Raw genomic sequence first — 25,234 nt, forward strand, 5'->3', positions numbered from 1 at the left:
ATGTCTACTTAGAGAATGGAGTAACTTCATTCAAATATATGTTCCCCTGAGATTAAACAAATACATGTTCCCACAGGCTAACAGAATATTCTAAAGGCAACAGTAAACTCCACATTTCACTCAGGCACTCACGTACAGAGAAAGGGGATCTTAACAGAACACTTTTCTTTTTCTTCTAGTGAGGTTTCACAAGGCAGCCTCTCAGTCGGTAACACAGAGCACAGAACTATTTGAGTATTCATTCAGGAGCCCATATTTACTTTTGAGACTCAGGGCTAAAAAGGCCTTTTCTTTCCAACAGTTCTCCTCTGACACCAAAGCACAGACCGTCCTGGGTTGTAACTTTGGGGAAGAGGGGTGTGGGGTCGAGGGAGGGGGCTGCTTTTGGCTTCTTTGGGAATTCCTTGAGGTTCTGATTTAGCTATGTCTGCCTGAGGTGCAAAATGATGGAAAGCAACACAGACAGACTTTTCAGAGACTAGGAAAGACAGTTTTTAATGCCAGTTCCTGGCATCTGGTGCCAATCAAGAAAACAGTAGTTACTGCTGTATTACCTGATGGGGAGAAATGGAGCAAAGGTTTGCATTCGGAGATGTCACAAAGTCGGGGACAAAGGCAGCACACCACCTGGTGAAAGTTCAGATTCCTCCCTCTGCCTCAAAGGTGAGACACAACATTTACCATAAAACAATAGTCACAAGAAGATGTTTATTTCACTAATCAGCAAAGAAAATCAATCAGCTTCTCTTTCTCTCTCTTGTGTGTGTGCACATGCATGCACATGTGCTTATTCAGTACCATCTCTGTCTTCCTGGAATAGAGCTGGAAGGATGCAGATGAGTATAAAGTGAAACAATGAAGGCCAAAGAGGTGGCTCAGTGGAGAGTGTCTGACTTGCATGTGTGAGGCCCTGGGGTCAATCAGCAACACCAGATGAGTGCAACAAACGAAAACATGTAGAACTCTGTGACATGTGAACTCTGTGGAGCAGTGCTTTCTATTCATATTCATATTCCCTTTCTCTCTCTAGCAATAAGAAGAAGAAAAATGGGAGATGGTTTAGCAGTGTTTGGCATGTGTGAGTTAGATTCCAAGCATCACATTAATAAATATCAAACAATTCCTGTCTCTTACGGAGCTTGCATTCCAGTCATAAAGCATGATAAATGAGATAGATAAAACAGATAGCACTGGGGGTCAGGTGGAAGCGCAGCAGGTTAAGTGCATGTGGTGGGAATGTCAATTGGTCCAACCTCTGTGGAGAACAGTCTGGAGAACTCTCACAAGGCTAGAAATGGACCTACCCTATGATCCTGCAATTCCTCTCCTGGGGATATATCCTAAGGAACCCAACACATCCATCCAAAAAGATCTGTGTATGCATCTTGGAAGCACAATTTGTAATAGCCAAAACCTGGAAGCAACCCAGGTGTCTAACAACAGATGAGTGGCTGAGCAAGTTGTGGTATATATACACAATGGAATACTACTCAGCTGTAAAAAATGGTGACGTCACCGTTTTTAGCCGATCTTGGATGGACCTTGAAAAATTCATGTTAAGTGAAATAAGTCAGAAACAGAAGGATGAATATGGGATGATCTCACTCTCAGGCAGAAGTTGAAAAACAAGATCAGAAGAAAGAAAAAAAAAACAAGTAGAACTTGAAATGGAATTGGCATATCGCACCAAAGTAAAAGACTCTGGGGTGGGGGTGGGTGAGTGGGGAGAATACAGGTCCAAGAAGGATGACAGAGGACCTGGTGGGGGTTGTATTGTTATATGGGAAACTGGGGAAGGTTACGCATGTACAAACTATTGTATTTGCTGTTGAATGTAAAACATTAATTCCCCAGTAATTAAAAAAAAAAAGAGAGCATTATATGGGAGTAACTATACAAAGAAATCCAAGCAGGGTAAAGAAATGGGAAGTACTAAAGAGGGAGGAATCACAATTAAGACAGTCTGATCAGGCTACTTATTCTATAATTCCATTTGTATAAAATGTCTAGAAAAAGCAAATCTACAAGGATGAATATTGGATGATCTCACTTACAGGTAGAATTTAAGTAACAAGTACATAAGGGGAAAATACAAAATAAAACTTGGATTGGTGTGGTGTACTGCACCAAAGCAAAGGACTCTGGGGAAGGAGAGGAAGGGAGGAGGATGTGGAGGTTTGGGGGTCCTGATGTATGATGGTAGAAAAGGACCTAAAGGGGGCTGGGCGGCAGTGCAGCGGGTTAAGTGCACGTGGCGCAAAGTGCAAGGACCAGCATAAGAATCCCAGTCCAAGTTCTGCTTTGTGTTTTCCTTTCTGTTCTTCTTTTTCTTTTATTTTTTTTTAAGATTTTATTTATTTATTATGAAGACAGAAGGAGAGAGAGAGAAAGAACCAGATATCACTCTGGTACATGTGCTGCTGGGGATTGAACTCAGGACCTCATGCTTGAGAATCCAAGGCTTTATCCACTGTGCCACCTCCCAGACCACTCTGTTCTTATTTTTCAACTTATGGCCCATAGTAAAAGATTAATTAAAACTATGATGTGTATATACCACAAAAATTTCAGGGACTGGAAGATAGATCAGCAAGAAGAACTTACACCTTCCCACGTGTAAGGGCCCAGATTCAATCCCCAGCACCACATGGGAGCCTCGTGGTCAACAGCAAGGGAACTGCACTGATGGTAGAATAGTGTTTCTAGTCTCTCACTCTTTCGCTCTTGCAAAAGATCATAGACTAAAAACTGGGCCAGAAAGGCAACTTAGCAATATGGTGCATGTACAAGATACTAGATTTACTGCCCAGTGTCACAACAAAAAAAGTAATATATAGTAAGTCCCCATCTTAGGAAACTTACGCTCTGTAAACATACATACAAACATATGATTCATTTCTGAAAATCATTTAGTGAACATATAATAAAATACTTGAATTATTTTATTTCATGAGCAATAAAGCAGTACTGCAGGTGTCTATTTCCCCCTCCCTCTCAATTTCTCTTTGTTCTATCAAAGAAAAAAAAGGGGGTCGGGCGGTAACACAGTGGGTTAAGTGTACGTGGTGCAAAGCGCAAGGACTGGTGAAAGAATCCTCGTTCGAGCCCCCGGCTCCCCACCTGCAGGGGAGTCACTTCACAAGCGGTGAAGCAGGTCTGCAGGTATCTGTCTTTCTCTCCCCCTCTCTGTCTTCCCCTCCTCTCTTCATTTCTCTCTGTCCTATCCAACAACAAAGACATCAACAACAACAATAATAACCACAACAAGGCTACCACAACAAGGACAACAAAAGGGGGGGGAGAAAAAGAAAAAGAAATGGCTGCCCAGAACCCACCAGCAATAACCCTGGTGGCAATATGTGAAGGAAGGAAGGAAGGAAGGAAGGAAGGAAGGAAGGAAGGAAGGAAGGAAGGGAAGAAGAAAGGAAGGAAGGGAGGAAGTTAGGAGAAAAAGAGAAAGAACCAAAGCATCACTTTGGCATAAGTGATGCCAGGAATCAAACCCAGGATGTTACAAGTGAAAGAAGTTGTCTGCAAAGCCATTTCCTCAGCCTCAGTGATTTTGTCTTTTTCCCTATAAGCATGAAACAACAGTAATAATCATAAAGAGAACAGTAATACTTTCCATTTTAGAAGCATGTGCTGCTATTTTAATAAGAAAAATATTAATAATAATTTTGATGTAGGGATCAAGAGAAAATTTCTCAAAAACTTTTTGTGAATATTCCATAGATTGAAATAACTAGGTCTTAGTGGTTTACCAAGTTCGTAAAAAAAAAAAAATTACAAATTGGCTTAACAGGACAAGCTTAGCCATTTCTACCAACAAGTTTTGTCAAGGCATTGGAAGTTTACAGCTATGCCCTAAATATTTTCTCCCTATCAACTGACAAAGCTGTCACAAACCTCTTACCCATCTCCTCTTTAGCTGAAGAGTGAACCATTTTTCAAATTAAAAAAATTTTTTTAATGTTTTAAGTTCAAGAGCAATTAAAAAAAAAAAGTATTTTATCTTCTCCCTCTGGCTCTAGTTCCAAGGATCAGGAGTTTGTTTCTTTCAGTTGAAAAACTGGGAAAGTGGTACTGTGTTTACTTTAGAATAAATGCACACACTGTCAAGCTTCCTCCTTGAAACATACAGCCAACCCACCAGAACACTCCATCCTTACAGATGCACTCTCATTACTGGCATGTCTGTTCTTGGACTGTAAAGTGTTATAACACCCCTCTGCTTATAAGATTTTTCAAATCAATAGGAAACTGCTTTCTTTCTTTTTTTCTTTTAATCTGGGAGCCACATACGGAAAAAAGAATACAGACATTCACAGAAAATGAAGAGCATAAACAAGGAGCTTTGAGAAGTCTACCTCATTTCTTGCAGTGGTATGGACACAGTGGTTCTCAAAACCACCTTCTGTGCATTGCAGAACTGAGGGGTCAAGTAATACAAGGATGCTGTTGAGAGTCAAGGCCCCCATATGGAATAACAAATGGAGGAAGAACCCTCTGAAGTTGAATTAGACTTCAAAGTATCAGTATAAACTTGTGATGTTTAGCTTATAAACACAGAAACAGATATTTATCTATACATATGTGATGTGTGTATACACGTATTTATATATGTACTCATATGCACATAAATACACACAATCATATATGTGTATATATATATATATATATATATATACATGTCTGTGAGGGAAAATGAAAACTCAGGAGCCAAGTAAGAAGTCCAATGAGATAACTCACCTGGGAGGGTACCTGCTCTGCCATGCGTTCTACCCAGGTTCAAGGCCCTGCTACACCAAGTAGAACAGCACTAGGGGGGAGCTTCAGTGCTGCAATGTCTCTCCCCACTCCCTGCACCCCATATCTCTATCTGAAAAAGTCAGTCCACAACAGTGGAGACCCAAAATTACAGCATTAAACATGAAAGAGAGAGAAAGAGAGGAAGGAAGGGCCAAGAAAGTTATAAAGTAGGAGAAATAAATCTAGCCTGAAGTTTTACTTCAGCCAATCAAATAATAAGACCATCTGAAGTACACTGGGAAACAGAGCCAAGTGGTAGCATACCTGGCTAAGTGTACACATTACAGTGCACACACCCAGATTTAAGCCCCTGATCCACACCTGCAGGAAGAAAGCTCCATGAGTAGTGAAGCAGAACTATGGGTGTCTCTTGTTCTCTTCCCCTTCCCTTTAGATTTCTCTGTCTCTATCTAATAAATAAAATAAAATCTATTTTATAATAATATATAGTATATATTTATTATAATATATAATAATATATTAATATAATAAAAAAAAACAGCCAGGTTGTCCGGGAGGTGGCGCAGTGATAAAGCTTTGGACTCTTAAGCATGAGGTCCCAAGTCCGATCCCCAGCAGCACATGTGCCAGAGTGAGGTCTGGTTCTTTCTCTCTCCTCCTATCTTTCTCATAAATAAATAAAATCTTTTTTTAAAAAAATACACTATTCCAGCCTTCAGGTCCACAATTGTTCAATAATTTGTTTGGATTTGTATGTTAACTCTCTTTTCAGCCACCAGGTTCCAGATGCCAGCATGATGCCGACCAGACTTCCATGGACAGAGGACCCCACCAATGTGTCCTGGAGCTCTGCTTCCCCAGAGACCCACCCTACTAGGGAAAGAGAGAGGCAGACTGGGAGTATGGATCAGCCAGTCAATGCCCATGTTCAGCAGGGAAGCAATTGCAGAAGCCAGACCTTCCACCTTCTGCAACCCACAATGACCTTGGGTCAATACTTCCAGAGGGATAAAGAATGGGAAAGCTATCAGGGGAGGGGATGGGATATAGAGATCTGGTGGTGGGAATTGTGTGGAGTTGTACCCCTCCTATCCTACGGTTTTGTTAATGTTTCCTTTTTTAAATAAATAAATAAACAAACAACACAGCCAGATCCCTCTTACCACACCATAACTTACTACAGGGTTAAATCTGGCAAGGGATCCCGGAGCAGAAGGAAAAGTTCACTTGAAGTGGTCATGGAGGTAGGTTAGGATTAGATAGAGGCCAGGATAGAGGCCAGGATTTGTATACATGAAGCCTCAGATTCAAAGCCCGGAACCACATAAGCTCAACTGATGCTCTGGTTCTCTCTCAATTCTCCTCTATTTTATCAGTAATGAAATAAATGTTTTAAATTCACTGTATAGATGCATCACTGTTATTAGTGATATAACAACATGTAAATATAATATATATAAATAGTTAACAATATTATAAAAACAAAGATTTCTTGATTATGTAAGGAAATAAGCCTTTTGAGCCAGGAGATGGCTCACCTATTAAGGACATAATTACCATGTGTGAGGACCCAGGTTCAAGTCTCTGGTAGCCACATGGGAGTACTACTCAAAGGAGAAGCTTCACAAGCAGTGAAATAGAGCCTGTGGTGTCTCTCTCTCCTCCCCTCTTTCTCTCTCTTACCCTCTACCTGAGATGGGAGGGGGAAAAGTTTTGACTAGAATGGTGGAATCATGCAGACACAAAGCTCTGGTAAAGCCCTAGTGGCAATGGAAAAAAAAAAAAGTTTTTTTTTCAATTTGGCCATAATAGCTGAAAACTTCTCTAGTCTAGACAACATCAAAGACAAAAGATTCAAGAAGCCCAGAGGGTCCCAAACAGAATTAACCCAGACTTAAAGACACCAAAACACATCATATTTAGAATGGAAAGGAATAAGGATAAAGAAAGGATCCTCAAGGCTGCAAGAGAAAAACAAAGAGTCACCTACAAAGGAAAACCCATAAGACTAGCAGCAGACTTCTCCACACAAACACTACAGGCCAGAAGAGAAGGGCAAGATATCTATCGAGTGCTCAACGAGAAAGGCTTTCAACCAAGAATACTGTATCCTGCTAGACTGTCATTCAGACTAGATGGAGGCATCAAAACCTTCTCAGACAAGCAACAGTTGAAGGAATCAACTATCACCGAGCCTGCCCTGAAAGAAGTTCTGAAAGGTCTTCTATGAACAGTCAGACCATCATAAATAGGACATATATCAGAACACTCTAAAACTCCACAAGAATGGCGTTAAAATATCTTCAATCTTTGATATCAATAAATGTCAATGGCCTGAATTCACCTATTAAAAGACACAGAGTAGGAAGATGGATCAGAAAACACAACCCAACAATATGCTGTCTATAGGAAACCCACCTAACTCAACAAGACAAACACAGACTTAAAGTGAAAGGATGGAAAACTATCATACAAGCCAATGGCCCACAAAAAAGGGCAGGAACAGCTATTCTCATATCTGACACGACAAACTTTAAAATAGATAAGATTAAAAAAGATAGGAATGGACACTGCTTAATGCTCAGAGGATCAGTCAATCAAGAGGACTTCACAATTATTAACATCTATGCACCCAATGAGAAGCCATCTAAATACATCAAGGAAATAGGCATTTAAGTAGAGACAAAGAAATACAAATTTGTTATTTACCAACAAATGGTGCAGAAAATTACTATATATGTAGGTATAGAGACAATGTTGGGTACCAGGGAGACAGCACAGTGGTAGCTTCCCACCTGCAGGTGAGGACTGGGGGCTTGAACCTGGGAGCTTGAGCATTGCAACATGCATACTTAACCAGGTGCACCATTGCCCTGCCCACCATAGAGAAGTTCTGATGCTGCAAACTCAGTCCCCACCCCCTTTCTCTCTCTCTCTCTCTCTCTCTCTCTCGTAAAAAACTGGCCATGGAACAGTTAAGTAACACAAAATCCCAGAATCACCACACAAAGGAAAAGAAAAGAGAAGGAAGAAGAAAAGGAGGAAGTAGGAGAAAGAAGGGTGAGGAGGAAACAATGAAGAAGGGAATGATGACAAGCAGATATATGGTAGAGAGTGGAAAAACTGAATAAAGTTAAAAGCAGAAATAAGCATTAGAAAATATGGCACAGCAACCTAGGAGGTAGTACAGTAGATAACATATTGGGCTGTCAAACATGATATCCTGAGACCTATCTACAAGGCGTTGCATGTGCCAGACTGATGCCTAGTTCTCGCTCCTCTTCCTCTCATAAATAAATCTTTTCAAAACATAAAGAAAGTATAGTATAGTTGATTAATAAACCTGATAAGCAAGGCTGTGAAAAATAACATCAAAAAACCAAAAGTTTAAACAAAAAAATTTTAAGTTGCTCAATGAAATGAGAAAAAAAAAAAACACATTCTAATATTGTAAGTGAGAAAAATCAGAAACATTTTAAATGAGAATACTATTTAAATTTTCATGCTAATTTTAAAATATCAAGAGACAATCTCAAAAAGCATGAATCAACAAAGTTGATAAAAGATGAATCAGAAAAACTAAACAAACCAATCATTATGTGGAAAATACTGATAAAGTCATCAAAGAATTATTTACAGGGCCAGGCAGTAGTGCTACAGGTTAAGCGTACATAGTGCAAAGTGCAAGGACCTGTACAAGGATCCCGCTTTGAGCCCCTTGTTCCCCACCTACAGGGGGGTTGCTTCACAAGTGGTGAAGTAGGTCTGCAGGTGTTTGTCTCCCCCTCCTCTCTCAATTTCTCTCTGTCCTATCCAACAACAACAGTGGTAATGATAGTAACAACAACAACAATGGAAAAAATGGCCACCAGGAGCAGTGGATTAGTAGTGCAGGCACCAAGCCCCTGCAATAACCCTGGAGGATATATATATATATATTTCAAACAAAGTTGTAGGACCTACTTGGTTTTATGGGTGAGCTCTCTCCTACATTCATGTCTGTAACATCCCCACGTTATAGTCTGTTCCAAACTTGGAAGACAGTTCAATTTACTTTATAAAATTATCTAAGCCTCAGTTCCAATGCTGATAAAAAATGGTGCAAAACTATAGAGAAACATCACTTATGAATACAGAGGGGAAACCTCCCAAATAAAATACTAATAAGCAATTCTCAAAAAAAGTTTAGGGAATTACCTATATATGCAACTAGGGCATTCTAATTACTTATAGTAATTCTAGATTACTATAAAGTAATAAATCAAGAGAAGAATATCATACTATCATCCCAATAGTTGTTTAAAAGTTATTTGCTAAAACTTCAACATTCTGCCCAGGATGTGTGTGTGTGTGTGTGTGTGTGTCCAAAGACTCATGCATTCATGATTTCACTGCTCTAGTCACTTTTTCCATTTAGATAGACAGAGAGATAGACTTCAGAAGAAGAGGAAACACCACAGCACCAAAGTTTCGTCCATTACTATAGTATTTCCCATGTGGCACAAGGGCTCAAAGCTGGGTCATGCACATGGCCATGCAGTTCCCTACCCAGTAAGCCATCTCCCCTTCTCTCTCTTCCTGATATTTTTAAAGAAAGCATTATCAATAAGCCAAGAAGATAGATTACTAACATCTAACTTTACACCCAAAGAGTCCCTGGAAGCATAACTATTAAAGAAGCTGCCCATTCCATCTTCACTGAAATATAGAGATGTATGAAAATCAGTTAGCAAGCAAAAGTGCAATTATCTCCTAGGGCAAGCAAAATTATAAATCTTAGGAGCTAAGGCAGTTATTTCAGCAGTAGAATCCATGCCATGCATGTGTAAGGCTTTGGTTTTGATTCTTGGAACCACATATGACAGAGTGGTGTTCTGGTGTTGCTCTCTCTCATAAAAAGTGGGGGTTTGTTTGTTTGTTTACCAGAGCACTGCTCAACTCTGGCTTATGGTGGTACACGGGATTCTGAGACTTTGAAGCCTCAGGCATGAAAGCCTCTTTACATAACCATTATGCTATCTCCCCCACACTAAAAACAGTTTAATCTTAGAATCATGTAATTTTTTTACCAATACCTCCCCCACCCCATCCCACCCCCCAAAAAAGATTGAAAAGCAGCAGTAGGTATCGTAATATAGCTTACCTGGTAGTGAATGGAACTTATCATGCATAAGGATAAGGGTTCAAGCCACCACAAGGACACATCATGGAATGGGAGGCCTCCTGAGCAATGGGGTAGTACAATGAATGGGATCTCTCTTCCTCTCTCTCCCTCTCACCCTCTACCTGAAATAATAATAATAATCTTCCAAGAGTGGTAGCACGGTGCAAAAGAAATGAAGCGCTAGTGAAGTCCTGTGAGTAAAAATTAAAAAAAAAAAAAAAATGGCCAAGATGGTAAAATTTTAATCATGTTTTTTTCACCACAGTGAGGATGTAAAAATAAGTGCAAGTAGGATGCAACCAGACTTCCCTGGACAGACAACCCCACCAATGTGCCTTGGAGCTCCACTTCCCCAGAGCCCTTCCCCACTAGGGAAAGAGAGAGACAGGTTGGGAGTATGGATCAACCTGTCAACACCCATGTTCAGCGGGGAAGCAAAAAAAAAAAAAAAGTGCAAGTATACCTAAACACATTTTAAATAGAAAAATGTCATGTTGAAATGTGATTGTGATCTCAATTCTGTTTCGCTGAGGTTTTAAAATATTCAGTATATTTTCATTAAAACTAGTAAGTGTAGGGAGTCGTGCAGTAGCGCAGCGGGTTAAGCGCATGTGACCCAAACTCAAGGACCTGCGGAAGGATACTAGTTGGAGGCCCTGGCTCTCCACCTGCAATGGAGTTGCTTCACAGGCTGTGAAGCAGGTCTGCAGGTGTCTATCTTTCTCTTCCCCTCTGTCTGTCCCTCCTCTCCATTTCTCTCTGTCCTATCCAACAATGACAACATCAACAACAATAACTACAACAATAAAAACAACAGATCGCTTTCTCTCCTCTCCTCTCCTCTCCTGGATCAACTAGGAATACCAAAGGAGACCACCCAGACCAAAACAAGACAGGACTAGAATGACCACAGGAACCCAGTAAATCACCCGTGAGTACAAACACGCGTGGCTGGTGACAGAGGAGAGAGGGGCCTAAGGAGAGATTAAGTGACTGCTAACAGTTCAACAGTTTATCAGTGGAGACACCACCTCCAGGCTGCTCCACTAACAAGGGGACAGCTGACGGGAGGAAAGGACTCCCCAGAGACTCACCAAGTGCAACTCTGAGTCTCCATTGCCACTACCCTCAGAATCTGGAGCAGCAACAGGGAGGGACACCAGGGCACAGAGATCTAACCGGGAAATGCAGGAGAAGACCTATACCTCGGTGGCATAGCTGAGGGGCTGTGAAAGTCTCTTTGCATAACCACTGGATTATCTCTGCCACACCCTGCTTTATCTCTTGGTCAGGAGTCAGTGATTAAGCTAAGAAGCCTATTGATAGTTTAAAAGCCCTTAGGCTCCCATAGCCTACAGGGAAGAAAAAAAAGGAGGCTTTTACACCACTGAGCTCCAACTCAGGGATTGAAAAAACTGTTAACTTCCACCACTGTGAACCCTTTAATTAACTTACTTAGACACAAGTCAATCCAGGCAATAGTGATCAATAATTTGAAAAGTACTGATAAAGGGAACTCATAACATAATATATAAAATGGTTAAAACAACAAGAAAAAATATTGGAGACTCGAACCAGGACAAGAGTCCAGCTAAAAGTCCTCCAGAGGGTGAAGCACAAAACAACGAGTTCAACATCCAAACATTAGCTAAGGAAATAATAACAGGAGTGAGTAAAGAATTTGAAAAAATTGAAATCAGAAATGCAGGAACAACAAATGAGAATATGGGAGAAAATTCTAATTATCTCATGGTTATTAGAGAGCTGAAAGCTGAAATCGCTGAGCTAAGAAGGCAGCTAGCTGAACAAGCTAAAACAGTATCAGAGCAGGGCAACAAAATAGATGAACTCCAGAAAGCAGTAGAGGGCAGAGAGAATAGAATCTATGAGGCTGAAGACAGAATTAGCAAGATTGAGGATGAATTAGAGACAACTAAAAAAGAAGTAAGAGATCTCAAAAAGAGATTAAGAGATGCTGAAAACAACAACAGAGTCCTATGGGATGACTTCAAAAGAAACAATATACGCATTATTGGCTTACCAGAGGAAGAATGAGAAGGAGAGGAAGAAAGCATTCTCCAGGCCATAATAGCTGAAAATTTCTCTAGTCTAGACAACACCAAAGACATAAAGATTCAAGAAGCCCAGAGGGTCCCAAACAGAATTAACCCAGACCTAAAGACACCAAGACATGTCATACTTAGAATGGAAAGGAATAAGGATAAAGAAAGGATCCTCAAGGCTGCAAGAGAAAAACAAAGAGTCACCTACAAAGGAAAACCCATAAGATTAGCAGCAGACTTCTCCATACAAACACTACAGGCCAGAAGAGACTGGCAAGATATCTATCGAGTGCTCAACGAGAAAGGCTTTCAGCCAAGAATACTATATCCTGCTAGACTGTCATTCAAACTAGATGGAAGCATCAAAACCTTCTCAGACAAGCAACAGTTGAAGGAAGCAACCATCACCAAGCCTGCCCTGAAAGAAGTTCTGAAAGGTCTCCTATAAACAACCAGACCACCACAAATAGGATCAGGTACCAGACAGGGCTGCCCACTATCACCATTACTATTCAACATAGTGTTGGAAATTCTTGCCATAGCAATCAGGCAGGAGCAAGGAATTAAAGGCATACAGATTGGAAGAGAAGAAGTCAAACTCTCCTTATTTGCAGATGACATGATAGTATACATGGAAAAACCTAAGGAATCCAGCAAGAAGCTTTTGGAAATCATCAGGCAATACAGTAATGTGTCAGGCTATAAAATTAACATTCAAAAGTCAGTGGCATTCCTCTATGCAAACACTAAGTTAGAAGAAATTGAAATCCAGAAATCAGTTCCTTTTTCTATAGCAACAAAAACAATAAAATATCTAGGAGTAAACCTAACCAAAGAAGTGAAAGACTTGTATACTGAAAATTATGAGTCACTACTCAAAGAAATTGAAAAAGACACAAAGAAGTGGAAAGATATTCCATGTTCATGGGTTGGAAGAATTAACATCATCAAAATGAATATATTACCCAGAGCCATCTACAAATTTAATGCTATCCCCATCAATATCCCAAGCACATTTTTTAGGAGAATAGAAAAAATGCTACAAATGTTTATCTGGAACCAGAAAAGACCTAGAATTGCCAAAACAATCTTGAGAAAAAAGAACAGAACTGCAGGCATCACACTCCCAGATCTCAAACTGTATTATAGGGCCATTGTCATCAAAACTGTTTGGTACTGGAACATGAACAGACACACTGACCAGTGGAATAGAATTGAGAGCCCAGAAATGAGGCTCCACACCTATGGACATCTAATCTTTGACAAAGGGGCCCAGACTATTACATGGGGAAAGCAGAGTCTCTTCAACAAATGGTGTTAGAAACAATGGGTTGAAACATGCAGAAGAATGAAACTGAACCACTGTATTTCACCAAATACAAAAGTAAATTCCAAGTGGATCAAGGACTTGGATGTTAGACCAGAAACTATCAGATACTTAGAGGAAAATATTGGCAGAACTTTTTTCCGCATAAATTTTAAAGACATTTTCAATGAAACGAATCCAATTACAAAGAAGACTAAGGCAAGTATAAACCTATGGGACTACATCAAATTAAAAAGCTTCTTCGCAGCAAAAGAAACCTCTACCCAAACCAAGAGACCCCTCACAGAATGGGAGAAGATCTTTACATGCCATACATCAGACAAGAGTTTAATAACCAACATATATAAAGAGCTTGCCAGACTCAACAACAAGACAACAAATAACCCCATCCAAAAATGGGGGGAGGACTGGGACAGAATATTCACCACAGAAGAGATCCAAAAGGCTGAGAAACACATGAAAAAATGCTCCAAGTCTCTGATTGTCAGAGAAATGCAAATCAAGACAACAATGAGATATCACTTCACTCCTGTGAGAATGTCATACATCAGAAAAGGTAACATCAGCAAATGCTGGAGAGGGTGTGGGATCAAAGGAACCCTCCTGCACTGCTGGTGGGAATGTCAATTGGTCCAACCTCTGTGGAGAACAGTCTAGAGAACTCTCAGAAGGCTAGAAATGGACCTACTCTATGACCCTGCAATTCCCCTCCTGGGGATATATCCTAAGGAACCCAACACATCCATCCAAAAAGATCTGTGTACACATATGTTCTTGGCAGCACAATTTGTAATAGCCAAAACCTGGAAGCAACCCAGGTGTCCAACAACAGATGAGTGGCTGAGCAAGTTGTGGTATATATACACAATGGAATACTACTCAGCTGTAAAAAATGGTGACTTCACCGTTTTTAGCCGATCTTGGATGGACCTTGAAAAAATCATGTTGAGTGAAATAAGTCAGAAACAGAAGGATGAATATGGGATGATCTCACTCTCAGGCCGAAGTTGAAAAACAAGATTAGAAAACACAAGTCGAACCTGAAATGGAATTGGAGTATTACACCAAAGTAAAAGACTCTGGGGTGGGTAGGTGGGTGGGGAGAATACAGGTCCATGAAAGATGATGAATGACATAGTGGGGGTTGTATTGTTAAATGGGAATCTGGGGAATGTTATGCATGTACAAACTATTGTATTTACTGTTGAATGTAAAACATTAATTCCCCAATAAAGAAATAATTAAAAAAAAACAATAAAAACAACAAGGGCAACAAGAAGAAAAGAAAAATATTTTTCTAAAAAATAGTAAGTATGGGAGTCTGGTAGTAGCAGCGGGTTAAGCGCACATGGCACAAAGCACACCAATTGGAGTATGGATGCGGGTTACAGCCCTGGGCTCCACACCTGCAGGGGAGTCGCTTCCCCTCTCTGTCTTCCCCCCCTCTCTCCATTTCTCTCTGTCCTATCCAAAAAAATTAATAGTAAGTATATTTGCACAGGGAAAAAGGCTCAAAGGTATTTATCAAAATAGTAGCAGTAAGCATCATTAGGTACAGGAGAATTTAATTGTCCCTGTGTCTCTGTGTGCTTTTGTATAATTTCTAGTTTTCCTACAATAATTTTTATATTAAAAGGAAATTTATATTGACTGGACAAATGAAGAAGAGGACACTTATTCTGGTAGCTGATCCTAATGTAAAAAAATATCTACGGGGAACGTTGGAAAAAAAAAATACCTACAATTATATTTTCAAGTAACACAATAAATACAATGCTCCTTGATAAACCAAATGATAAAACAGGCATGCCTGGGTTTAGAAAAAATTCAGTTGTGTATTGCACCACAGTAAAAGATTCTGGGGTAGTGGGGAGGGTTCAGGTGCTGGAAAACAGAGGAGGACCAAGTGGGGTTTGAACTGTTATGTGGAAAACTGAGAAATGTTACACATGTTCACACTATTGTATTTTATTTTATTGTTGACTGTAAACCATTAATTCCCCAATAAAAAAATAATAATTCAATTATAAAAGGCATTATTGGGTTTGGAAAACAAAGATTGGCACAGAAGACAGAACATCAGGGAGCTCCCTGAAGAATTAAAATGAAGGCATATCCCTGGTTTTAAACAATTCCTAAAATCAGAAAGGGTTCAGCACATTTCTACACACCCAGCAGAAAAGAAAAGACCATTCAAGTGGCCCAGAACAAGGACAGGCACAGAAAGAACGAACTGTTCAATCAATGCCGCTCTCTCTGAGACTCAACACTCCCCACCCCCATGTATTTCTTAAGTTAAATCTACTTTCAGAAAATATTTTCTCGACAGCAGACATCAAGAGAAAAAAGGAGTCTTTCTTTCTGTGGCATTCCCCACCACATATGGTACTGCTCTGAATAGAGGCTTTATGAGGGAGGGTCCAGATACCACAGCTACGGTTATGCCACTGACCACAAACACCAATAAACAGACGTTAGGATTTAGGTTTCCAGGCGGCTGGGCAGCCTGAATAATTAAGATAGAGCTTCCATCACATCCCAACATCCAGTGAAGGTTTATAGAGTGTCTATGAAGCATAGGGCACTGTTTGTAACACCATCCCAAACATAAACACACATACATACAGCTCCTTTGTTCTGTTCAAGAACTCACAATAGAAGAGTAATGATTTAGGCTGGAGGCATCTGACAATTTGATTCTATTATACATGTCATGGATCTCTTACATATGGAAAAAGAGGAGCAGGCGCAGAAGGAAAACAGCCCGAGCCAAAGAGTTTAGAGGGCACATGTCCTCCCTTGTCACTGAATCCCACAGTGAACACTAGAGAGGAGCTGTCACCCCTCCCAGGTGTCCATGGACAGGGCACACAGAAGGCACATGGCTGAAGTCTCTGGTCCTGGAAGAAACTGTATCACCAGGTTGATCCACATTGGTGGTTGAGAGACATTTGAGCCTTCAAATTCTTCTCCCCACCCAGTGAAAATCAATCACCTTTGCCACCCATTGGTCATACTTACTTTTGCCTCCATTGTTCTTTAGGATGTTGGAGAGGTTAACAGAGGCGGTGCCTAGCAGCTCATTTCTCAGGGTATGGCAGCTCCAGACCTTCAAATCTAAATGACTCTGGGCCGTGACATTCCTGGAATACAAAGACTCGATTCCATCCCATCCAAGCAGACCAGCCACTCGTGTAACTTAGAAGATATAAATGAACTATACTGCTGACATCTTGAGGAAGTTAGGGGAAGGCTCAAACAGGAAGACACCCATATATGCCCATTCCCCCACAGGCTGACCCTGTGACCATCTAGCTAATAATGAATGCTCTGTGAGCTCAATGATAGAGCAACACCCGGAGAGAGTTGCCTCAGGTATCAAAGGCAGCAAAGTTAGAGGCCTCGAAGCAACCTGGGCATCCCTCAACCCCTAAGAACAACTTCTTTCTGCCTCCTGTGACTTTGTTTAAAAAGAAGAGGCTTTCTTGAGAGCTGGGTGGTGGCAGGTGCAACTGGTTGAGCGCACGTTATAATGGTGCAAGGACCCAGGCTCGAGCCCCCAGTCTCTACCTGCAGGAGTAAGCTTTGTGAGTAGCGAAGCAGTGCTGCAGGTGTCTCTGCCTCTCTCCCTCTCTATCTCCCCATTCTCTTTAAATTTCTGGCTGTCTCTATACAATAAATAAAGATAAGTTTAAAAAAAATTTTTTAAGAGGATTTCTCTTACAAAATGATGATCTCATTCCAGAGAAGCTCAGAGCTCCCAATTCTCTTCCCAGTCTTCTTGGTCTCACTGGGGAGTCCATCCACAGCAACTTCTACAAACGAGTTAATCCGGGGTTGACGGTTATGTATCTTGGGCTTAGCTGATACCACTGGACAAGAAAGAAAGAATATGTCCACAGTGAGTCAGAGGACTCTCTGATGACCCCGGGTGGCAGATATTCTGGCTTCTTTGTTTCTTTTTTGTTATTTCTTTTAAGAAATACATTTTGGTTTTTAAGGATATGTTTACAAAGCAAAATATAAAAAAAAAAACAACTCTTAACCTGAAAAGAGAAGGATAAACATTGTGAAGTTATTGGTAAATTCACGGGCTGGAATGTGGGTCTATAGTAGTTATGCATGCTTTGCATGTAAGAGGCCCTGGTTCAATACCCCAGCCACTTCCATTTCCCAAAAAGATGTTAGTAAATAATATTTCCCAGATTCTCATCTTGTATGTCCTCAATTTTCTTTGAAAATTATTCTTCCCCCAAAAGTCAACAGTAAATGACTATAATATAAATCTATCATTGTGTAAGTCATAATGCAGTAATTATTTTCTCATTGTTAAATAGTATTACAATGCTTTACTCTGAGAAGCCACAAATTTTATGCTTACATGTATTTCTGAGTATTATTCTAAAAGGTACTTTTTTTTTTGCCTCAAGGGATACTGCTGGGGCTCTGTGCCTGCATTATGAATCCACTGCTCCTGGAGGCCATTTTTCCCATTTTGTTTGCCCTTGCTGTCGTTGCTGCTGTTAGATAGGACAGAGAGAAATTGAGAGAGGAGGGGGAGACAGAGGAGAGAGAAAGATAGACACCTGCAGACCTGCTTCACCACCTGTGAAGTGACCCCCCCTGCAGGTGGGGAGTGGGGGGCTCAACCCCCTAAAAGGTACATTTTAAAGTGTACTTATTCATGAAAGGGGGAGGGGAGAGAAAGGAGGAGAGAAAGAGAAGGAGAGAGAAAAAGAGAGAGAGAGAGAACCAGAGCATCACTCTGGCATACAGGATGCCAGGAGGACTGAACTCAGGACCTCACACTTGATAGTCTAAGATTTTATCCACTGTGTTACCTATAGGTCCCCAGAGTCCAGTGCTTTATCTACTGCACCACCACTTTCCAGGTCACAATACTAAGTAATGAACCCAACTCGCACATGCATAATACCACAGACTGATCTCCCTGGCTCCCCATTTTGATTCATATCTTTTTTAAGACTTTGGGAAAGAGAGAGGAACAGAGAGAGGGAGAAACATCAAAGCATCACCCTGTCATCCTTAGAGTTTTCTCGGTGCTCTCCATGGTGTGCCCATGTGGAAGGATGAGAATCAAAATCAGGATATCACATATAGAAAGGCATGAACTTTAACCACTGACCTGTGTTCTGGCCACTTTTTTTTTTAATTTTTTTGGATAGAGACAGCCAGAAATTGAAAGGAGGAGGGGAGAGAGAGAGGCAGGGAGAGACACCTGCAGACCTGCTTCACCACTCGCAACGCTTTCCCCCTGCAGGTGGGGACTAGGGACTCAAACTCAGGTCCTTGTGCATTATAATATGTGCGCTCAACCAGGTGCACCACCACTCGGCCCCCTTCTGGCCACTTTTAAAGTCCTTAAAGTTATCTAACTCTTTTCCAAAAAGGGTAAACCCATGTAGCGGCCCACTGATAACATGGGAATAAGTCTATTTTACCAAACACTGCATAGCACTAAGTATAGTGCTTTGCAAATGATAACATTGAAATAATAGCACAAGGAAGATAAGGCTTTCATGTATACTTCTTATAGATACGATGCTATATACACATTTTATTTTCTTTCTTTTTTTTTCTAAACATTTATTTATTGCAGAGGGGAGGAGATGAGAACTAGTGCATTACTCTGGCACATGCAATGTCAGAGATGAAACTCAGGACCTACCTCACACTTGACAGTCTAAAATTAAACCACCTCCTGGGTGGGTATGCACATGTAGTCTAACTTAATTCTCACAACAAACTCAAGCAGTAAGGGATCCCTATTTCACTCCAAAGTAAGGAGGCTTATGGAGATAGGTCATCAATGCAGGTTTGGGTGCTTGGAGCTGGGCTTTGCTGTCAGCAATCTGACTCCACCATGCTGTATGTCTTTACCAGGCTTTGCTGATTTGTTCTATAATTTTTCTTCAACAAATAATGGGGTTGGATATTTTTTCCACGTTTGTTAGTCGTCTGCATTTTCTTATTTTTTAAAGATTGTTTTTAAACTTTACTTAATTTGATAGAAAATAGAGAAATTGAGAGGAAAAGGGAATAAAAGGAGACAGAGACACCCACAGCACTGATTCACTGTTTGTGAAGCTTACCCCTTCAGGCTTGAACCCAGGTCCTTGGGTACCATAATATGATACTTAGCCAGGTATGCCACCACCTGGCCCCTGTGCATTTCTTTCTTTCTTTCTTTCTTTCTTTCTTTCTTTCTTTCTTTCTTTTTTTTTTTTTTTTGTCCCTCTACATTTCTTCTACTGTTTGTACTGCACATTTGAAAGCATTTATGGTATTCATTTGGTCCTTACAGCCAGGAACTCACAGATCACAAACTAAACACATGCAAGCCTGGAGTTAGACTAGCCATAGTGGGAGCTACAGGTCACTAAGGCAAAACATATCAATGTTCCTATCCTATGCCTCAAATTAGAGCTTATGACAGACAACTTTACCCATGATGACAAGATTATCTGGATCTGAACAACTATCTGGCAACTATCTCCTTGCTTCCCAGAGGAAGACTGACTATACTTTAGGAATCACGACTTAGCAAACCCACATCCAGACTGTTTTTGGTAATACCTGGCTCCTTCAGATCCAAAAAAACCAAGTAGGAGAAAGGCAAAGAAAAACAATAATAAAACTTTTGGCTAAAATTCAAAGGGAACATGAGATGGTCCAAGAAAAAAAAAAAAAGATCCTGATGCTAGAAAATGTGGCCAGAGAAAAATGATTTTCACATAGACCAAGGCTAACTGAGGCCACCTGGTGGTATGAGCGTTGTTCTGCATGCAGACCCTTAAAAAATATAATTTTGATCTAAATATAATTTTGATAGACAGTTTCTTTGAAATCAACAAGGTCAATCCCTGTATTTAATAATTAGGCCAAACGGAGTCAGGCAGTAGCGCGGCGGGTTAAGCACTCGTAGCATGAAGCGCAAGGACCTGAGTAAGGATCCCGGTTCGAGCCCCCGGCTCGCACCTGCAGGGAAGGCCCTTCACAGGCGGTGAAGCAGGTCTGCAGGCTCACTTTCTCTCTCTCTCTCTCTCTCTGTCTTCCCCTCCTCTCTCCATTTCTCTCTGTTTTATCCAACGACAATGAGATCAATAACAACAATAGTAACTAGAACAACAATTTAAAAAGGGCAACAAAAGGGGAAATAAGTAACAATTAAAATAATAATAATAATTAGACCAAACAAAACCCAGGGGGAGTTGTGAAATACTTAAAATCATCGAGCTAGTCAGATCCAAAACTAAGCAAGAAACTAAGGCTTCCAGTTCCCAAACCAATTCATATTTTCATTTTTCCTAAACAATGTTTGTTTTTTCTCTTTCCATTTTTTTTAAATTGTAACATAAATTATATGTTTTAAAAAGTTCTGGGGGCTGGGCAGTAGCGCAATGCGTTAAGTACACATGGTTAAGCAGTGGGTTAAGTACACATGGTTAGCGTAAGGTTCCGCGTTTAAGCCCCCGGTTCTCCACCTGCAAGGGAGGTTGCTTCACAGGTGGTGAAGCATGTCTGCAGGTGTCTTTCTCTCCTCCTCTGTCTTCCCCTCCTCTCTCGATTTCTCTCTGTCCTATCCAATAACAATAACAGCAATAACAACAACGATAACCAGGGCGACAAAAAGGGAAAAAATAGCCTCCAGGAGCAGTGGATGCGTAGAGCAAGCACAGAGTCACAGAGATAAGCCTGGAGGCAAAGAAGAAAAAAGGGGGAGGTCACAAAGTAGCACAGCAGGTTAAGCTTACATTGCGCTAAGTGGAAAGACTGGCATAAGGATCCCAGTTCGATCCCCCGGCTCCCCACCTGCAGGGGAGTCGCTTGACAGGCAGTAAAGCTGGTCTGCAGGTGTCTTTCTCTCCCCCTCTGTCTCCCCATCCTCTCTCAATCTCTCTGTCCTATCCAACAACAACATCAATAACAACAACAATAATAAGCACAATAATAAAAAAAAATAGGGCAACAAAGGGGGATAAAAATAGTGTCCATGGAGACTTCCGGAGGCGGGGCTACGAGCAGCAGCAGATTTGTTTATCTCCTCTCCTCTCCTCTCCCGGATCAACTAGGAATACCAAAGGAGACCACCTGGGACTGCAACAAGACAGGACTAGAACGAATACAGGAACCCACCAAAGCACCAAAGCACCGGTGAGTGCAAACACACGTGGCTGGTGACAGAGAGAAGCCTAAGGAGAGACAAAGTGGCTGGTAACAGTCCGGCAGTTTATCAGTTGAGACACCACCTCCAGTCTGTTCCACCAAAAAGGGGATAACTGAAGGGAGGAGAGGACTCCCCGGAGACTCACCAAGTGCAACCCTGAGTCTCCATTGCTACTGCCCTCAGAATCTAGCAGCAGCAGGGAGGGACACCAGGGGAGAGATCTAACCAGGAAATACCTCCTTGACATAGCTGTGGGGCTGTGAAAGTCTCTTTGCATAACCACCTGACTATCTCTGCCACACCCTGCCTTATCTCTTGGTTAGGAGTCAGTGATTAAGTTAAGAAGCCTACTTATAGTTAGAAGCCCTCAGGCTCCCATAGCCTACAGAGAAGAAAAAATAAATAAAAAAAGAGGCTTTTAAATCACTGAGCTCCAACTCAGGGATTAAAATACTATTGAAACAACTGGTAACTTCCACCACTGTGAACCCTTTAATTACCTTACTTAGACACAAGTCAATCCAGGAAATAGTGATCAGTAATTTGAAAAGTATTAAGAGAGGGAACTCATAACATAATATATAAAACGGGTAAACCAACAAGAAGAAATATTGGAGAAACTAACCAGGACAACAGTCCAGCTAAAAGCCCCCCAAAGGGTGAAACACAAAATAACAACTTCAACATCCAAACATTAGCTAAGGAAATAATCACAGAAGTGAGTAAAGAGTTTGAAAGAATTGTAATCAGAAATGCAGGAACAACAAATAAGACTCTGGAAGAAAACACTATCTCCAGGTTATTAGAGAGCTGAAAGCTGAAATAGCTGAGCTAAGAACACAACTAGCTGAACAAGCTAAAAAAGTATCAGAACAGGGAAACAAAATAGATGAACTTCAGAAAATAGTAGAGGGCATAGAGAATAGAATCAATGAGGCTGAAGACAGGATTAGCAAGATTGAGGATGAATTAGAGACAACTAAAAAAGAAGTAAGAGATCTCAAAAAGAGATTAAGAGATGCTGAAAACAACAACAGAGACCTATGGGATGACTTCAAAAGAAACAATATACGCATTATTAGCTTACGAGAGGAAGAAAGAGAGGGAGAGGAAGAAAGCATTCTTCAGGCCATAATAACTGAAAACTTCTCTAGTCTAGACAACATCAAAGACATAAAGATTCAAGAAGCCCAGAGGGTCCCAAATAGAATTAACCCAGACTTAAAGACACCAAAACACATCATATTTAGAATGGAAAGGAATAAGGATAAAGAAAGGATCCTGAAGGCTGCACAAGAAAAACAAAAAGTCACCTACAAAAGAAAACCCATAAGACTAGCAGCAGACTTCTCCACACAAACACTACAGGCCAGAAGAGAAGGGCAAGATATCTATCGAGTGCACAACGAGAAAGGCTTTCAACCAAGAATACTATATCCTGCTAGACTGTCATTCAGACTAGATGGAAGCATCAAAACCTTCTCAGACAAGCAACAGTTGAAGGAATCAACTATCACCAAGCCTGCCCTGAAAGAAGTTCTGAAAGGTCTTCTATAAACAGACCATCATAAATAGGACATATATCAGAACATTCTAAAACTCCACAAGAATGGCGTTAAAATATCTTCAATCTTTGATATCAATAAATGTTAATGGCCTGAACTATTAAAAGACACAGAGTAGGAAGATGGATCAGAAAATACAACCCAACAATATGCTTTCTACAGGAAACCCATCTAACTCAACAAGGCAAACACAGACTTAAAGTGAAAGGATGGAAAACTATAATACAAGCCAATGGCCCACAAAAAAGGGCAGGAACAGCTATTCTCATATCTGACACGATAGACTTTAAAATAGATAAGATTAAAAAAGATAGGAATGAACACTACTTAATGCTCAGAGCATCAGTCAATCAAGAGGACTTAACAATTATTAACATCTATGCACCCAATGAGAAGCCATCTAAATACATCAAACATCTACTGAAAGAGCTACAGCAATATATTAACAGCAACACAGTCATAGTAGGGGACTTCAACACCCCACTCTCTCAACTTGACAGATCATCCAGGCAGAAAGTCAATAAAGACATAAGGGAGCTAAATGAAGAGATAGATAAACTAGAACTATTGGACATTTTCAAGTGTCAGGCTACAAAATTAACATTCAAAAGTCAGTGGCATTCCTCTATGCAAACACTAAGTTAGAAGAAATTGAAATCCAGAAATCAATTCCTTTTACTATAGCAACAAAAACAATAAAATATCTAGGAGTAAACCTAACCAAAGAAGTGAAAGACTTGTATATTGAAAATTATGAGTCGCTACTCAAAGAAATTGAAAAAGACACAAAGAAGTGGAAAGGTATTCCATGTTCATGGGTTGGTAGAATTAACATCATCAAAATGAATATACTACCCAGAGCCATCTACAAATTTAATGCTATCCCCATCAAGATCCCAAACACATTTTTTTAGGAGAATAGAACAAATGCTACAAATGTTTATCTGGAACTAGAAAAGACCTAGAATTGCCAAAACAATCTTGAGAAAAAAGAACAACCAGAGGCATCACACTCCCAGATCTCAAATTGTATTATAGGGCTATTGTCATCAAAACTGTTTGGTACTGGAACATGAATAAGACACACTGACCAGTGGAATAGAACTGAGAGCCCAGAAGTGAGCCCCCACACTTCTGGACATCTAATCTTTGACAAAGGGGCCCAGACTATTCAATGGGGAAAGCAGAGTCTCTTCAACAAATGGTGTTGGAAACAATGGGTTGAAACATGCAGAAGAATGAAACTGAACCACTGTATTTCACCAAATACAAAAGTAAATTCCAAGTGGATCAAGGACTTGGATGTTAGACCAGAAACTATCAGATACTTAGAGGAAAATATTGGCAGAACTCTTTTCTGCATAAATTGTAAAGACATCTTCAATGAAACAAATCCAATTACAAAGAAGACTAAGGCAAGTATAAACCTATGGGACTACATCAAATTAAAAAGCTTCTACACAGCAAAAGAAACCTATACCCAAACCAAGAGACCCCCTCACAGAATGGGAGAAGATCTTTACATGCCGTACATCAGACAAGAGTTTAATAACCAACATATATAAAGAGCTTGCCAAACTCAACAACAAGACAACAAATAACCCCATTCAAAAATGGGGGGAGGACATGGACAGAATATTCACCACAAAAGAGATCCAAACGGCTGAGAAACACATGAAAAAATGCTCCAAGTCTCTGATTGTCAGAGAAATGCAAATAAAGACAACAACGAGATACCACTTCACTCCTGTGAGAATGTCATACATCAGAAAAGGTAACAGCAGCAAATGCTGGAAAGGGTGTGGGGTCAAAGGAACCCTCCTACACTGCTGGTGGGAATGTCAATTGGTCCAACCTCTGTGGAGAACAGTCCGGAGAACTCTCACAAGGCTAGAAATGGACCTACCCTATGATCCTACAATTCCTCTCCTGGGGATATATCCTAAGGAACACAACATATCCATCTAAAAAGATCTGTGTACACATATGTTCTTAGCAGCACAATTTGTAATAGCCAAAACCTGGAAGCAACCCAGGTGTCCAACAACAGATGAGTGGCTGAGCAAGTTGTGGTATATATACACAATGGAATACTACTCAGTTGTAAAAAATGGTGACTTCACCGTTTTCAGCCGATCTTGGATGGACCTTGAAAAA

The 25,234-nt window shown here is 40.5% G+C and overlaps 1 protein-coding gene across 1 annotated transcript in view; it reads right to left on the minus strand.

Moving 5' to 3' along the window:
- WWP2 (WW domain containing E3 ubiquitin protein ligase 2) overlaps window positions 1-25,234 on the minus strand; it is a 191,561-nt gene that overhangs the window by 141,487 nt on the left and 24,840 nt on the right. Inside the window, exons 3-4 of the mRNA XM_007524578.3 lie at window positions 17,049-17,196; window positions 16,346-16,467 (exon numbers count right to left, since the gene is read on the minus strand). Of these exons, the coding sequence (XP_007524640.1) occupies window positions 16,346-16,467; window positions 17,049-17,196 (270 nt within the window). The remainder of the gene's footprint in view (window positions 1-16,345; window positions 16,468-17,048; window positions 17,197-25,234) is intronic.

The sequence above is a fragment of the Erinaceus europaeus genome, chromosome 2 (genome assembly GCF_950295315.1).
Source record: "Erinaceus europaeus chromosome 2, mEriEur2.1, whole genome shotgun sequence".
NCBI lineage: Eukaryota > Metazoa > Chordata > Mammalia > Eulipotyphla > Erinaceidae > Erinaceus > Erinaceus europaeus.